The sequence below is a fragment of the Eleutherodactylus coqui genome, chromosome 9 (assembly GCF_035609145.1).
Source record: "Eleutherodactylus coqui strain aEleCoq1 chromosome 9, aEleCoq1.hap1, whole genome shotgun sequence".
Lineage (NCBI taxonomy): Eukaryota > Metazoa > Chordata > Amphibia > Anura > Eleutherodactylidae > Eleutherodactylus > Eleutherodactylus coqui.
The window spans coordinates 57,629,879-57,647,742 of NC_089845.1; the positions used below are offsets into that span (position 1 = coordinate 57,629,879).

Sequence of the window (17,864 nt, forward strand, 5' to 3'; positions counted from 1 at the left end):
CTAATATTATGTCCGTACGCACAACGGGGTCAAAACTGAAGGGTGCATTAAACTTTAACTGTTTTTTAACTTTTACGTCATCGCCATTATCCGTTGGATAACGGCAATCACGTCACTGGGGACCGCTTCCTGTGACCCGCGGTCACTGCTCCAGGCTCTCTGCTATCTTTAATAAAATCCGCACCAACAGTACATTTTTTGGATGCATAAATGCTGCAAAATTTGCTCCCTGACTTTTTTCGAACCGGCGCTGTACTTTTTAGAACGACGGAGGTAAAGTCATACATCGTGATAAGCCCCGCCTCCTTGCCACATAGGTCATCAATAGTATTCTCCCTGGATAACAATGCTGTATTTTATATCTTATTCTGTGTACCTTACTTCCAAATTGTAAAGCGCTGTTGATACTATCCAAAAATTATTATTTAATTAATACCTTTTCTTTATTCTTTTTAATATGTCCCCAATTACAATATGAAATCTAATGTATAACTTTGTCCCATTAACAATCATCAACTCTATAGGGAACATCAATTATCTTGTCACTGGCGGCTCCAATCTAAAATAGTCTCTGACAAAATGGCTTCCACAGAGGACATAAAATGTGAAGCCGAGTTTCCCCCTAGCGGTGACGTCATCAGAGAGCGCTCTAGCATCACTTCCGCTTGTGAGACCCATGTGTAGTCTTGGAGAGCGGCTGGCCGTGTACGGGGCCCGAGGAGGGTCATGTGCTAGAACGCGTTCTCGCAGTTATCGGCGTGAAGCCGGGTTATGGATGTGGTGAGAACGCTGCACAGGCTGGCGGCGGCCGGCAGGAGGGTGCAGCAGTGCTGTGTCCCCCTCCCGAGGACCTTCACCAGCGGCTGTGCAGGTGACAAGCGGTGGACGGCCGGTCCTGCTAGAAGTCTATACCGGCGGAGCCCTCCGCACGGCAGTGAGTATAGTCACAGAGTTGTACTGTCTGTGGGCTCCTGATGGGGGCGCTGAGCCTGAAGTATCTCCTGCATTTACCTAAAGGTTATTTTAGGAGACTTTTGCAGTGCTGCTATGTGTGTTCTGTTGCTCTCTGGTATCAGCCAGCACAAGTTAGTTCAGCTGGCTTCACAGGGATGACTTTGCATACGTGATACGCAGAATCCCCTGATGTCAGTGGGCTGTAAACCTTTCTATTCTATTTGCGTATGGTCCCCATAGAAGTCAATGCAGGTGCGCAAATGTCCGCGCAAATGTGTGAAACACTGCGGAGCTCTGCTGGGAAAAGGACACGTCTGCAACACATTAGCGGAACTGGCCGCTTCAGTTGGCGTGTGCCTCGTGTGCTAAAAACATGTCTGGCGGCAGAAAAAGTGCAGTAAAATATACCGACGTGCAAAAAAAAGCCTCGTTCAGAGTCAAAATGATGCACTAATGCGCGCTGATGGTGCATACCCTCGTGTGAGGCCGGGCATAGAGAACTGTCCGACTACAGGACCCCCTCAGCCGGGTGGTGGGGAGCTGTGCCGCTCCTGCCTATACTAGGGGGTCCATAGTAACCTCGGGGGGCTTCTCTGCACCCACATTTAGGCAGGGCTCACACGGGCGGACCCGAGTCCCGCAGCGGAGTCTGGCTGTAGCGCCCGGTGACCCTGCGTACCTTATTTTCTTGTATTGACTGTCATGCACAGGTTTGTATTCCCCACGATGCCACGGGTACCCACGGCCTGTATATAATGTGATGTATAGGCTGCAGCAAAATAGAGCATGCAGCAATTTTTTGCTGCGGATGTCAATCACGGGTTCCGCAATTGGAATCCACTTGTGTGAGCCCAGCCGTAGGACTTATTCACACATCTGTATATCAGCCCGGCCGATATATGGTGCCTTTCAGCAGGGGGAGGGGACGAACAGAACAGGGAGCAGTGCACTGAGCTCCTGCCACCTCTCCACCCCTCGCCACTATTTGCAACTGAGCTCCCACCTCGTTCCACCCTCCCATTGCAAACAGAGGGGGCTGGAGCTCAGTGCACTGCTCCCTGCCCTGTTCGCCTCCTCCCCCTGCAGAAAGGGACACTGTATATCAGCCGTGAAAATCCATAGTCTGTGAAGACCACAACCCGCAAAGAAGGGAAAGGGACTGTATTTGTGTAGCGCCAACTTATTCTGCAGGGCTTTCAGGTAATTTTGTTTCTTACCCCCCAGCAAGCTGGGTGCTCATTTTACCGACCTCGGAAGGTTGGAAGGCTGAGTCAACCTTGAGCAAGCTAACTGCGGGGATTGAACCCACAACCTTCAGGTCGTGAGCGAGAGCTTAGGACTGCATACTGCTGACTTAATACCCTGCGCCAATTGAGGCTAACTCCGGTGGGGAGGCACAGTAGAGATGCTTGAGCATAGGACCATAAAGAATATTGAGAGAAGAGGAAAAACAAATATAACATCAGGGCTAACCTAGAAAAGTAACCACCTCCTTACCTACGTAGATGCCACCAACAGGCAACGCCAAGGGGAGGTCCGCACTATTACCATGCCAATTCTATAAAGACACATTCATATGTTTAGGGAGCCTCAACAGAAGGGCAAGGATATGGCCTACTGTTCCTCTGGAGACAGCAGAGAGATTTGGGGAGACCCTCTATCCCTGCACAGGAGCGACAAGGTCTAGATGCAAATCTCCAAAGGGGTTGTTGGGGTAAAGAAGGTTCCTGGGCAGGGGGGAGCAGAAAGACTGGCCAGTCCCATAGCTGCAGCTCCACTAAATCCAGGGATTGAGCCAAAGTTGGAGCGGAATCCGGGGAGTGCAGAATGAATGAAGAACCGTTCTTACGAATAGTAGGGTGGAATGGATGACCCGTCTGTAAGTCGGCTTCAGTGATGGCTTCAGATGGTGCACGCCTGGACACATCAGGAAACAGTTGGGCAGACATTTTTTGGAAAGGGAGAGGACCATGCCTACTTGGAATTGAGGAGTCCAGACGATGGGGTCCAGCATCTCCGTGAAAACCATCAGTTGGGATCTCCATGGATTCAGGAAGGAGGAATCGGTTCAGGGATACCTTGTGCTATAACACAACGCCGTCCACCTCTGTTTCCTGGTCACCAACCTGCAGCAGAAGACCTCCGTTAAGGCGGCTTCACACGGGCCAGATTTGTGCGTTGCAAGATGTGCAAATATGAACCCGGTTCTCTTGCATGGGGTCATACGCCCGAGCGAAGTTTTCCTGCATGGGAATGCAGTGCAGGAAACAAATCGCGGCATGTCCCATCTCTGTGTGCCCTCTCATTGCTGAGCCCATATCTGCAATGGGACCGGCAGCATCGCACAGAGTTGCCAGTTGCACACGATGCGTGGTTTCCCATTGAAAACAGTGGGAGAAACTGAGAGCCGCCATGGAGGACCGCAGCTTCCCTGCAGTGATGCGACGCTGTTTTGACATTAAAACGCCTCGCCTCCGCAGGGAAGTCACATGGTAGGGGGAGTGATATCAGGGCGTAAATCACTGCCCCATATCGCACTCACCTATGTGAAGTTGGCATTAAGCACCCGTTGCGCTGACAATGACCTCAAATTTCGTTAAGCGGGAGTTGAAGGACAATGAAACGCTTTCCTATGCAGACCTACACGAGGGCTCTGCAGGGCTCTGCTGTAAAGGGGGATTCCGGATTTTTTTCCAACTAGTTCCGTCCGATCTGTCTAACAGGGAGTGTTCTAGAAGCCTGCAGTATTTTCCATCCTTGGTGATTTCCATTCCTCGTTTTCTAGGTACAATATGCCGCCATACACAGTCGGACACGTCTCAGGCCACCTTAGCCAGCGTTGCTCCGGTATTCTCTGTGGTGAGTATCAAAAGAACATTTATATGATATGAGCACTTAAAATCTGGTTTAAGATGGGGGATCAGAAAAAGTGCAATTCTGGCATTACATTTTTTTTGTGTGACCAAGTTCACCATGCAGTATAAATAATGTGCTACTTTCATCGATCAGACTCTTATGGACTTGTAGGTGTTTGTTTTCATTTTTTATTATAATTGTTAGAAAGTTTTTAGTGTTTTTTGTTTTTTTAACTTTAAGGCTGGGGTCACACAGGGCGGATTTGCCGCGGTTTTGCCGCGGATTGCCGTTGCATATCCGCACTGCGGCAAAACCGCTGCGTTTGCAGTGCAATGCAGCACAAATGAGATTTGCCAAAAAGTTGCTCTCACAGGGCGGATTTTTTCTGCACAGCCGCAGTGCGGAAATGCAACTGCGGCGCGGTTTTAAAAGATGCAGCATGTTCATTCTATGGTCTTTTCCTCAGTGCTTTTTTGTCCATAGACCTCTGTGGACGCAGCCAAAACCGCACCAAATACGCGGCAAAATGTAAAAAAGCACTGCGGAAAAAAACGCTTGCGGATTTTTCCGCAGCAAAATCCGCAAGCCCAAATTAACCTTTGAAGCGGTTTTGCCGCAGAAGCAGCTCTTCTGCAGCAAAACCGCAACGGAAAAACCGCAGCAAATCCGTCCTGGGTGAACCCTGCCTAAATACATTAGTTTTTTTCTAATTTAATAAAAGGTTTTTAAATTCTTTTTTTACTTTTGTGTTTTAATCCCTATTGGGGACTTGAACTTAAAGTTGCTTGATCGCTCATAGAGTATAATGTAGTACCATAGTATTGCATTATATTGCGTTCTTACAGGCTCACAAGATCCCAGACTGCCATGGCAATTTAATAACCCCTTTCGATCACATGGCGGGGTTGGGGGCATTCAGGGCCCTAGAAGACCGATTGGGGCATTTAACGGTTTAACAGCTGTGATCAGCGTTCCTGGTGATCGCAGCTGTTGTAGGCAGGTGTCAGCTTTCAAACACAGCCAGCACCCTCCATGTGTGGAGCAGGAACGTACAGCCTGGACAATGCAACCGTTGGGCCCCGTCTAGACATGTTGGATTTGTTGCAGATTTTTAGTCCTCGTTAAAGAGAATTTTTTCACCATGAAAAACAGCCCTGAAAGCCTGAAGTGATACAAATTCCAACTGAGTAATTATCTCTGAACCAACTTTCAGTTCTTGCACATGGCCCATGCTTTGTATGTTAATGAAGCATTTAGGGGTCCCAATGTAGTGTTTGTCAGAGCTTAAGGCCCATTTACATGGGACGAATGTCGGGCAAACGATGCCCTGCACTCATCCTCGCATACATTCGCTCCTGTGCTGTTGCACGGGAGTTAGTAGCGCTGGCTCACTCACAGACGGCCAGCAGGGAGGCAGGGCAGCTGCAGGAGATTTCTCTCCTCGCTCTCCTCCTCCCCTCTCCATTGAGATAAGACAGCAGCTGTTCAATACTGAACAGCCGCTGTTTACACTGAATGATGATCGTTTAGTACTGAATGGCCTCTATGTTAAGGCAATGGAGAGGGGCGGGAAAGTGCGAGGAGAGAAATCTCCTGCGGCCACCCCGCTGTGAGCCAGCGATACTAGTTCCTGTGCAGCAGCACGAGAGCGAGTATTTGCCCCCGACATTCATCCTGTCTAAATGGAGCGTTAGAAGTCTAGGGGATTTACTATGCAGGGTATGGACCATTTGTAGGCTCACTGCAGAGGGAAAGTGAGTTCAGAGATAATGACATCATCAGCATCTGTGCTTCATTAGCTACGTATACATTATAGTAGGTCAGGGCCGTTCTCGTATCCTCAGCACGCATGGAAATCAGCGGCACTGGAAATCATTCGCAAAGTCTGAACATAATCTTAGGGCTTTATGGGAAAAGTATGATGTTTTTTCTGAACTATCGGTGAGTTATGACTGTAAATGACTTTTCCTTCAAATATTATATTGTGATTCTTATTTGCAGATGAAGTTTGATAAAGAAGGAAACATACTGTCCTTTGGTAAGTGCCAGAGTACATAGCTGCTTACTCTAGTTTACAGTCTGCATACTGAGCGCATTAACCCTTAAAATAAAAAACTGCATTGTAGTCCCTGCCTAAAGCGGGTGGTCCATGAGTGTCCCATACATGTAAAAAGCCCTGTAGTGGTAATATGAAGGATAGGGGACCGCTCACAGCGTTTGGGGGAATAAGTGGAAATCAGTTTTATTGATTTTGTAATTTTTGCAATATAAGGATCGGGAGGCATAAATATGGCTGTCATCTCTGATCGCGGGGCCCACCGCATAGTCCTGTACTGTGAGAGCAAAGACTACGGAACGTCTGTCGCTGAACAACTGCACGAGCCGCTGACGTCACTGCTGAGGATGGCCCTCCTGCTGAACGTTTAGACAGGCAGATCACTGCTGAAGTATCGTCACTTCTCACTCAGCACTTCACTTTCTGTATGAAGCGGGGAGCGTTTAGACGCATCGAGAAATGAGCGAATCAGCAATGATTTTTATACTGTTTGGAAGCTAGCGACAAACAAAAAGTAAACGATGGCTGTGCATTTAGACGTAACGATTATTGGGCATTTTAGTTCGTTTGAATGAATTTTGAGCGATCGTCATCCCCTGTCATTAAAAAAAAAAATTCAACCTTATTCCTCCTCCCCCCCCCCCTCCCCCGCCAGTCTCCTTCCTGCCAGCCAATGTACGTTACGTTACGTCACAGTCCAGCAAGGGGAGTGGCGATCTTCTTCAGAGGCTGCTTATGCGAGCTGTTTCGGCAATAGATCAGCATTCCTTCCTAGGCAGTGAACGCTAAGTCACAGGGATGTGGCCTTCACTGACACGGCCGGAAGGAATGTGAGGAATGCAGCCTTCATACCAAGCCGGCCGGTGTGTGGTGAGGTGACCCCGAGGGCACTGCAGAAGCTCGGTAAGGAGACTGACGGGAGAGGAATAGGGGAGTATAGAATTTTTTTTTTGTTTTCAATGACAGAACCCCTTTAACACAAAGGGAAGACTTCTCACTAGCGGTACGCCACTTACACAATGCGTCAGCCTCTCCCACAATTCTGTCCCCTTACTTTTTTAAGCACATTTTTTTGCTTGTATGCCATAAAGTTGTCATGAAAGTTAGATGAACACAATGATAAATCTGCCCCAGTAAGTACAGCCGCACAGGAATAGAACATAAAGTCTGCAAAGATCTGGGCTCATCTTTCATGAGTGTCATTTTCTACGGACAGAAAGAAAGAAAACCGAATTATATCAGGAGTTGGGACTCCAAGCACGAGATCTGAGGTTCCAGCATCTAGTGAGCATCAGCAGAAGAAACAACAAGATTATTCTACGAATGGAGGTAATATCTACCATATACAGTCTGTCGGAAAGTTTCCAAACAGCCAGTTGTCAATGTAGAGGGGGGGACAAAAATATGGAAACGCCAAAGCTGTAGTCTGCTTATTTTTCATCATACGCAATGATTGTCTGTCACGCAACACACACTTCCATCCACGTTGGTATTTTTTGGATGCATTTCTTTCCCCTTCTTACTGTGCTGCCATGATCTTGGCTATTGTGCCATGTGATACAGCAAAAACTATATCTGTTTCTGTAAAAGGCCCTTTAGATAAGGAACTGTGTGATTGTCATGTGTAGCACATCATGAAGCTGCCTTCATTGAAAAGCAAAATTGGCTTTGCAGTAGACGTTTTCTCAGTATGCAGTCCAATAGCAAGAAAACTGTCAATCATGGCAGGTGGGTGGGGCTAGCGGCGTCTTGTGAATAAGCCAGTCTGATGTCTTGCTGTGATTCCCTATGGAAGTGCTTAGAATTTATTAAACATTACTGCATGAGGTCATTCTCGCACAGCCGAAAATCCACAAGACGTACAAATATGAACTCCATTCCTTTAAATGGGGTCATACACATGACCTTTTTTTTTTTCCTACCCACCAAATCTCGGCATGTCCTATCTTTGGCCGTGCCCTTGCATCGGATCGCCCATTGTTCTAAATGGAGCTGGTGGCAGCATTGCACCATGTGCTAGGTGCCACTGAAATCTGCGTGTATGTGGCAGATGCCCTTTAATGACAGGTACCCTTTAATGTTTCAGTATGGCATCTTATGATGTAGCTTGAAGTTTAGAAGCAGAGCTTTTTAGTTTTCTTTCCTCTTCTGTTTTACAGTTTGTAAAAGCTGTTATCACTTCGGAGTATCTCCTAATATTGGATTATCGGAACCTGCACCTAGAGCAGTGGTTCCTCCGGGAGCTGGCACCTCAGCTGGCGGGAGAAGGACAATTAGTCACATTTTCTTTACCTTTTGAGTTTAGAGCTTTGGAAGCAATCCTGCAACATCGGGTAAGACTTCATAACTGTTCAGTCAAAGTGGATATGAGCAGATCTTGGGTAAGAGCTTCAGACTGAAGAGCCAAGGGGAACTGTCCTGAGGGCGGTGGCTGCTCAGACACATTGGTCCTAATAAAGATTTGGCCACAGATACCGCCTCTAATTTGGTTAAGGAATGCAATTTTTTATGAGACGAATTCAAACACAATATCGTTATTATTGCTAACAAAACCCTTGAATCTTGTAATTCACAACACAACCACTATAGGATAGACATCTTATGACAGAAGATCACAAAATCATGCTGTTTGGGAAAGCTGATGATGCACTTTGAATAGATCTAGTTTAGAGAAAAGGAAAACGAGGGATAAATCTGTTTGTTGTTCAACACGTAGAATTGTAAAAACTTGTACAAAAATCCATCATTAAATTGGCTTCTTGTCTGCTTTATGTAAATCTTGCAAAAAAATAAAAGATCTATTAGTAACGTTCCTCTTCTAGAGCCACTTTACTGTATTATGGAACCACCCAACCAGAAACTCCATAAAGTGTTTACTAAAATAATCAGAAACTGTTAGAGGGAAGGAGAGTCTGATCCACGGGGCGACAGGGAGTTTAAAGGGAACCTGTCACCTGACTAAAGCACCATAAACTAATTTATGTCCCGTGCGCACGCACTTCTATACAAGTCCATGGAAGAGCGCTTGCATGGGACTCTGAAAAAAGTCCTGACTTATGCCAGAACTGACACCAGTTTTCGACATAAGTTACGGTAAATAAGTGGCGCTACAATTGGCAACTTTTTGATGCTAGAAAATGATCATCCGTGCGTTGATAAATCGGGGCCAGCGTGTCTTGTGCGAGTGAGAGCACCAGGAATCTAAGACGCCCTTCTCTAGGGCTTCATTCAAATCAGTTTAGCGTGCTAAATTTTCTGATGATATGCCAGATGCCATGACCGTTCAGCACCGTTGGTGTCCGGGATAAGTAGGGAGCTGGCACTGCCAATACTTTCATCACTCTACTGCTACAATGGAGCAGAAGAGAAGCCAAAAAGGGTGATGTGAATGAGGCCTGAAGTCCGGTGAGGTAAAAGTTATTGTCTTGGAAGTAGGAATATGTGTTTCAGTGGATTGCCTAGTAGGTGTAATACACGTCACACACTTGTGTAAGTCTAATGCCAATGTTTTTCTCCAGATAAGCACTCTACAAGGTAGACTTCAGTTTTTACAACCTCGTATCCTAGAAATTTTGGAAGCGTTAGTGGACCCCAAGCTTCTATCTATAGATCGAAGTAAACTGCATGTTCTGCTGCAAAATGGGAAAACGTAAGTATGTTCTATTGGGTAATGAGAGAACTCGTTGCCTTCTGCATTGGATAGGTGGAGTTTTTCTGTGCACTTATTGCAGATTTATTTTACAGTCTGTCTGAACTGGAAACTGATATAAAAGTTTTCAAAGAAGCAATTTTGGAAATCTTGGATGAAGATGAGCTTATAGAAGAGTTGTGTCTGACCAAGCTCTCTACCCCCCAAATGCCGTATGTATTAACCTAACAAAATGCTTGGGGTGGGAGACTAATTTATGGCTAGATCAATATACATGAAAGTTGGAGGGAGCACATTACCTGTAGTTCATTGTGTTGGCCGTTGTTTAGATCCACCGCCTCCTGGTGCAGTTTTGAGGTGGCCAAGATGGCTGCTATTTTCTAATTGCACTATGCACGGTTCTGTGAGTAGTCTAACACTACCAATGTGCTATGGACCATTTGGTAGTCTAAAGATGGTAGTGGCCATCTTGGCCGCCCAAAAAAGAGAGATCTCCCCTCTGTTCCTCCCTGCCGCTCCTCGCTCCCTGCCGGCCCCCGAATCTTTAGAGACGAGCGGGCAGGTACTCGAATAAGGCACTACTCACTCGAGTACTTTGCCTTATCAAGTATGCTCGCTCATCTCTATTCCTGAGTGTCTGTGTAGTGTACACAGGCAGTGTGCTGTACAGTAATTACTCATCGGATTGCAGACTCTTTGACACGTGAGACCTGTTCACACACAGTACAGACAGTACAAATGTCTGCCAGGGTCATTGATCTACTTCATATTACTTGATCGCAGAAGAATCGATGTAAGAAGGTGGTGTGAAGCAGCTTGCATTACAGTTCTTTTGCCAACCTGTCCAATGGCAAAAGAACTGTAATGCAAGATGCTCTCAATAAAGCACTTTCCTCCTTTAACCAAGTGGTGGAGGATGCTGTAAAGACAGTGAACCAAGTGGTGGAGGATGCTGTAAAGACAGTGAACCAAGTGGTGGAGGATGCTGTAAAGACAGTGAACCAAGTGGTGGAGGATGGTGTAAAGAGCTCCCTGTCATCAGCAGACAAAGTGAATCAGAATCTGTTTAGAAAGGACTTTCCTTGTTGAATCCAGTGGTGCCAGTTGACAGTGATTCGTCATTACCTCTATTGTGGGAGACACCTTGATTAAGACCCCTGTGTTGCTGATTAACTCCTGGAAGATTCAAAAAACCAAGCACCACCACCTCTGACAACAGGCTCAACCACAGTGATACCCCAAATGGAGGTACAGGGTTTCTTACTGTCCTGACCACTGTTAAATGGGGAAAACTGGCTTCTCCATCATTGTTCTGTCGTTACGTTTTTTTTGTTTTGTTTTGCCTTCCTCTGGATCAACATTGGGGGGTAATAGGTTGAACTATATGGACATATGTCTTTTCGGCCTTAGATACTATGTCACATCCTGTTCTGTAAAGATCAATCATATTCAAAAAGCCGCTTCCTATGTAGCGAGGAGGCAGGTCCCAACTTTATTAATCAGCTGCATAGCTGGGTATACGGTAGCCACGCCATGAGCCCAAGTCATCTGCAGCGGGAGCCAGCTGTGGCTCCATAGGGTGGGCACGGGTTAAAGGACTGATGGCAATATATTTAATGTATTTTCACAGCACATTAACCGTGTAATGCCAATTAACGTTTTCATTTGCAGAGAAGAGAATGCCTCTCGGATAGACGACACCGAGGAAATGGAGCTGCTTCTGGAGAATTACTACAGGCAAGCAGAAGACCTGGCGAATGTTGCCAGAGAGTTGCGTGTGCTGATTGATGACTCTGAAAGTGTGATTTTCATTAACCTGGACAGGTCAGTTTTTCTGTTATTATCTTACGTATGTGATGTGTGCACAATTAAATTGTAGATTACTTTCTCAGAATTATCTTACTATTAAATGGGCTCAGAATAAATAACATTATTTAAAGCAAGGGGTTCTTTCTGTGTTTTAAAGCGCTGCGGAATAAGTTGGCGCTATACAAATAAAGATTATTATTATTATTATTATTATCATAAATTTATAAAGAACATCTATAAGCGGTGCCTTATAGCCAATGCTTAAAATAACATTTATCTATCTATGGTGGAATCTTATACTAATACACGCTATTCACATTGTTGGCTCCTCTGATTAGTATTCGGGGTTGGAACACCTTTGAAAGCTTTGCCTGCGTTTTTGTCTTTCAGTCATCGGAATGTAATGATGAGACTCAATTTGCAGCTGACGATGGGAACCTTCTCCCTTTCTCTCTTTGGTCTAATTGGGGTGGCCTTCGGGATGAACTTGGAGTCTACTTTTGAAGAGGTTTGTTCCGTTTTCTTTTTTTGCACCATAGTTTATCCATATCTTTTTTTTTTTTTTTTTTTCTACAGTTTTTGACATCAACATGAACATTTCTACAAAGACAATTGGTTTATTGTAATATCTGACTTTGGGCTTTACATTTATGTATGTTTCAATTAAATTGAGTTTGCTATTGAATTTACCTCTACCTTTCCCTGTGTTTTTGTTTTTTTTTCCATTTTAGGATCCCCAAGTGTTTTGGTTCATTACGGGAGTTATGTTCCTAGGAAGTGGCCTGATCTGGAGACGTTTGCTCTACTTTCTTGGAAGAAATCTGGAACCATCAAAGTCACCTTCGGTATAGTAAAGTCTATTATTAAGTATTGTGTTGTAGTAATGTATTTTATACATTTGTAAGTGGACAGTAAGCAGTTCAGAGCATGAAGATATAGATCTATAGATAGATATATTTATATATAAAATCATTTTCAAAGATGCTCATAGAAGATGTCGATATACATCGTGAGACTTGTAGAAATATACAGATGTAGACAGGTCGCTTTAACAGGAGTGTAATACTGGGCCCAATTACAGGTATACTAGCTCAAGCTCGCAGCAGCATAGATGCGTATGATGCCGAGAGTTCAGATCCGTAGACCCGCAGTTGAGTTTGAAGAGAAGTAAAACAGGTGGGCTGAGGGCGCAATACTTGTAGCCAACAGAGATGTTCCAAAGAGGGAATTATCTGGTGGCTCCTTATTAGTTTTGTTAAAAACAGCCAGCCTTTATGCGTTTTTTGGACGCAGTCCCTTCTTCAGAAAGTGCTTTAAAAGTGCGGTACCTGTATGGGCAAGTCTGTGAAGACCCATCGCTGGGAAGACCCATCACGTCCCCGAAATGTATAAAGAGTGGCTTTTTTTAACAAAACTAATTTAAAAAAAAAACGGGTAATTCCCTCGTTGTAAGATCTTTTTTAGCTAGGAGAGTTGCTCCCTCAGCCTACCTGTTTTTACTTCTCTTCAAACTGAACTACCACACCCCAATTACATGGCTGGCGGTCAGTGGGCAGTCAGTTTCCAGTATACAAAGAAAAATCCCTTATCCAAAGTTCTAGTAGAAGTTGCTCCACCCTTTTTCCCCTCTTACTATTTAGACCAGCAGTTGGGCTTTAACACTCCTCTGTAATAGGGGTGCATAAATGAGCTTGTATAACGCTCTTGTGAAAGCAGACTTGAGGTACGTTCACATGTAGTGGAAATGGTGCAGAGTTTCCACAGCGGAAGATTTGCATGAAATTCCACAGCACAATCTGCCCCATTTCATTCAGATTTTGTCTTTTGCTGCGGATCAGCAGCAGATTTCACTCCTTCAACTGAAAAGGGTGAAATCTGCTGGGAATCTGTTTCCAAATCGGCATCAACTGGTGCAAAATGGGGTGCAGAATTTGCCCCGGATCTGCACTAAAGTGCACAATATGTGAACGCACCCTCAAGATGGATAGTTGGAAATGTATCAATATATTGCAGCTCGATGTAAGTTTCCATATGTACCGTATATACCGGCGTATAAGGCGACGGGGCGTATAAGACGACCCCCCAACTTTCACCTTATACGCCGGTATTACAGTGGAGAAAAAAAAAATCTGTACTCACCTCCCCCGGCGTTCTGTCGCGCTCCAGCAGGATGTCGCTCGCTCCTCGTCCCCGGCGCAGCATTGCTTTCTGAATGCGGGGCTTGAAATCCCCGCCTCCAGAAAGCTAATACACACGCCGTCAGCCAGTTACAGCCATTCAATGACAGCATTGAATGGCTGTGATTTGGCTGAAGGCGCACGTGGCTTCAGCCAATCACACTATTCAATGACATCATTGAATGGGTGTGATTGGCTGAAGCCACGTGCGCCTTCAGCCAATCACAGCCATTCAATGCTCTCATTGAATAGCTGTACCGGCTGACGGCGTGTGTATTAGCTTTCTGGAAGCGGGGATTTCAAGCCCCGCATTCAGAAAGCAATGCTGCGCCGGGGACGAGGAGCGAGCGACATCCTGCCGGAGCGCGACAGAACGCCGGGGGAGGTGAGTAATGATTTTTTTTTTTTTACACTTTTTTTTTTTTGTATTACCGGCGCATAAGACGACCCCCGACTGCAGAGCAGATTTTTCGGGGTTCAAAAGTCGTCTTATACACCGGTATATACGGTAGATCACATTCAGGCTTTTCCAATCTATTCTTTTTCAGTGTTTTATTTTTTCAAAAATGTCTTGTTTCTTTTTAATGTGTTGTGATGTTTTTTGTTTTTTCATTATAAAGATCTGGAAAAGGGCATTTCCCCTTAATGGAAGAACGGCTACTACAAATGGGCAGAAAGTGTAATTCTCTGAGTCAGAAGCCCATGGACTGCGCTGCTACTGATCTGTGTGACTGTTACAATGCAGATTTGCTAAAGGCTTACAGCTCAGGGATATAGAAAACATGTTGGGTGTATGAATGTTATGAAGATCTTCTGTGGACACCATAAAGCAGAGTAACCTCCCTGTGCAAACCCATTTACCTAGAGGACATCCTTTCACCTAAACGTCCTTTATTTGCATCTTACAATATTTTTGGAAGTCTGTCTTCTGTATCGTCCGGACGGTATTTGTAGAAGATAATATATAATTAAAACAGGAAGTACAACATGTAAGTCTTCTTAACAGAATTTAAACTACACTGAGCAGTTAATGATGACTTCTCGTGGGTTAGTCTTTCACCACAGTGCCTTAAGGATGCCAGTCCTCCACTTCATGTAGCAAATTGCCATTGTTCTGGACTATGCTGCTGTTAGTCTGAAACAAATATTATCTACATCTATTTATTGTATGCGGGTATGGTGTCGCATCATCCCGTGCCTTACTTGTTTCTGACAATATCTTGCACGCATGTTCCGACGATTATCAGTTGATCTTGGGGAGAATTTTTGAGATCGGAGGTGAGGCTAGATTAGCGTTAAGGTTAGCCTCTATCATCATCCTTACTGCTAGCCGTAACGATTTCTTCCTACGCCCACCCCCAATACACTCCATCAAATCAGCCCCTCCCTCACCCATGCAGGCTCACACGCTCTCACCTTCCTCAAATGCCTCCATCCCCATCATACAGCCAAGAAGCACCATAGTCTGTTTCAGAAATCCCCCAATCATCTGCTCACCCTCGCTACCCAATTACTTCTAGCTGTAGGGGAAATATTCCCCCCACCCCACCTTTCAAGCCCAACCACAAGCCCACTCACCCCACTCCCTGCCCTGTCCCATTCATTTGCGCCCTGTGGAATTCCCAATCCACGTGCAATAAACTCCCAACCACCCACAACCTTTTCACCACTAAACGTCTCAACCTGCTTGCCTCCACCGAAATGTGGATACAGCAGTCCGATTCCATCTCCCCTGCTGCACTGTCCTATAATGGCCTGCAGTTCTCTCACACCTCTGGATCGGACAACAGCCACGGCGCAGGAGTAGGTGTTCTCTTGCCGAACTACACCTTCTAGGTCATTCCCCCGATTCCCTCACCCACCTTTCTGTCGTTCGAAGTCTATACCCTACGACTCTATCCACTGCCCTGGCAGTTAGCAGTGGCCTACTGGCCTCCTATTTCTGGACCACTTCGCTGTCTGGCTTCCCTATTTCTTATCCTCTGAAATCCCAACCCTCATCATGACTTCAGCATCCTCACTAATGACCCAATCTTCCCGTCTGCCTCCCAGCTTTTAACTCTCACCTCCTCCCTAGACCTATGACAACTCTCAGACTCCCCCACTCACAGAGATGGCAATACTCTCTACCTAATTTTCCTCCAGCTCTGCTCTGCCTCCCACTTCACTAATTCTGCACCCAACCCCAGACCGATCGCACCCAACAGTTTGAGACCTTAGTCTTCCCTGTCCCTCATTTCTCTCCTCTCATGCCCCAATGTGGCTGCCAAACACTACTCCACCACCCTCAGATGCACTCTGGATGAAGCCGCACAGCCGTGACCCAAGGAGTCCACCGCAGCGGCGCTCGTGATCCAATCACTGCACTCGTTTGCTGGAGGCAGGGTATTCATAGCCCCGTCACCAGAAAGAGAGTGCTATGTCAACACTGGGGACACGGCAGCCTGCCGCAGCATCGGAGACCAGCGTGAGGGACCCAGGTACTGCCGGCTAGGTGAGTATTGCTGGGGGTTTTTTTTAATGTAGTTTAGCCAGGGCTTATTTTAAGGGAAGGTTTATATTTTTGTGCAAGCTGAAACTGGGTGACAAATGAAAAGCGATCGAAGAGTTGTGACGGCTCGCATTTAGACGGAACTATTATTGTGCACTTTTGTTTGTTTGAACTAATTTTGAGCGACAATCTTTGCGTAACGAGGCATGTTTTGTGTAAAAGGATTATGTATTGTTCCAGTCAACAAGAAGTAATTGTACAATAATCAGTACTGCCACTCACTCTGTAAACCGTATGCAGTTGTTACTTTACAGAGGGTTATGGGATCTAGTGAGCATCAGCAGCGTTACTGATAATGGATCAGTGCTGCCATGTAAAGTATCTATTGTACAGACTTTTACATATGAATATATTTTAGTAGTGTTTGTACTCTCCTGATTGTATTCAAATGTGTATATTTATTAGATTTAAAGAAAAGTTTTATGTAAATAGTATTTTATTACATTTTTCTCAATAACAAATATATGATGCATTATGAACAATAAAGTAAACCATGACAGAGCACAATGAAAACTGTACTTATTAGCAGAAGTAAAGCTAAGAAAGGAAAACGGGATGTTTAGTTTGTGGAATAAAATGTCCTCATATGTATATACACACACTCCTGCTTTTGCTATTGGCTGTGTCTGGTATTTCAGATGACCCCTCTTTAAGTGAGAGGTGAAGCTGCAATACCAGACATGGCCAATACACAAGAATAGCGCTATTTCTGGGAAAATGTTTGTGTGGTTTGTTTTTTTTCTTTTATTTCCAGTGCTTTAGGCTACAGTTATGTTTCATCCACAGTGACATGCCAGCAGATGGAAGATAAATAATGGTTTTCTTTCTCCAAATTCCCACCATCACTAAAGTTTGACATGTCGGTGAGAGTAAAATAAAAAGTGCTTTGATCACTCGCAAGGCTTTCTGCCCCATCTCTGCCCTTTGTTGTGTCCCATACGTGACCTTAAGAGGTGAATAGTCGGACTATTTGAAAAAATATTTAGTTTCTAGGACCATACAGAGAGATCTCAATTTTTTTTTTTTTTTTTTTTTTTAAATGGTCAACAGGCAGTAAGACTGTACGTTGCAACCTGGTTTGTCCCAAATAACACAGCTGTTCATCTCAAGGACACATTGGCAGTGCCTCATACAGAAGAGAAAAGCAGCTTGGCAACAGTCCGACCTTTTGATTCCTTGTGAAGGCTTCCTTTAGGCCTCATGTCCACGGGGAAAATCAGGCCCGCTCTGGATTCTCCATGGAGAATCCCGCAGCGGTCCCTCCTGCCCCGCGGACATGAGCGCTGAAAATGAGAATAAATATGAATAAACTTACCTCCCGCCCGCTCCGGATCTCCTTTTCGCCGCGGCGTCATCTTCTCTCCATCGCGGCCGGATCTTCTTTTTTCGGCTCGGCGGATGCGCAGGATGACGTCGGTGACGTGCCCTGTGCATGCGCCGGCCCGAAGAAAAAAGATCCGACCGCGACGTAGAGAAGATGGCGCCGCGGCGAAGAGATGAACCGGAGCGGGTGAGTAAATCCCGATTTTTGTCTCCCGCGGATCCGGACGGCTTCCATAGGCCTCAATAGAAGCCCGCGGGAGCCGTCCCCGCGGGAGACCCGCACGAAAATGGAGCATGGTCCAGATTTTTTTCATGCTCCATTTTTTTTAAAATCCCTTTTATTGACCATCTGCGGGTATTTATCTACCTGCGGGTGGTCAATGCATCCCTATGGGATGCGGATCCGCGGGCAGAAGAGTTAAAATCTGCTGCGGATTTTAATTCTTCTTTTGCCCGTGGACATATGAGGCCTTAGCCTTCTTTCTAATG

General features: G+C 45.5%; 1 protein-coding gene across 1 annotated transcript; it reads left to right on the forward strand.

Annotated features, from left to right (window-relative positions):
• The first annotated feature begins 679 nt into the window (after positions 1-679).
• MRS2 (magnesium transporter MRS2) lies at positions 680-16,572 on the forward strand. The gene is made up of 11 exons (XM_066579430.1): positions 680-934; positions 3,740-3,813; positions 5,812-5,848; positions 7,083-7,195; positions 8,026-8,199; positions 9,385-9,515; positions 9,611-9,727; positions 11,187-11,339; positions 11,715-11,832; positions 12,056-12,169; positions 14,122-16,572. Exons 1-11 carry the CDS (start codon positions 772-774, stop codon positions 14,182-14,184), a joined length of 1,257 nt encoding a protein of 418 aa, XP_066435527.1. The 5' UTR covers positions 680-771; the 3' UTR covers positions 14,185-16,572.
• Positions 16,573-17,864: the final 1,292 nt, after the last annotated feature.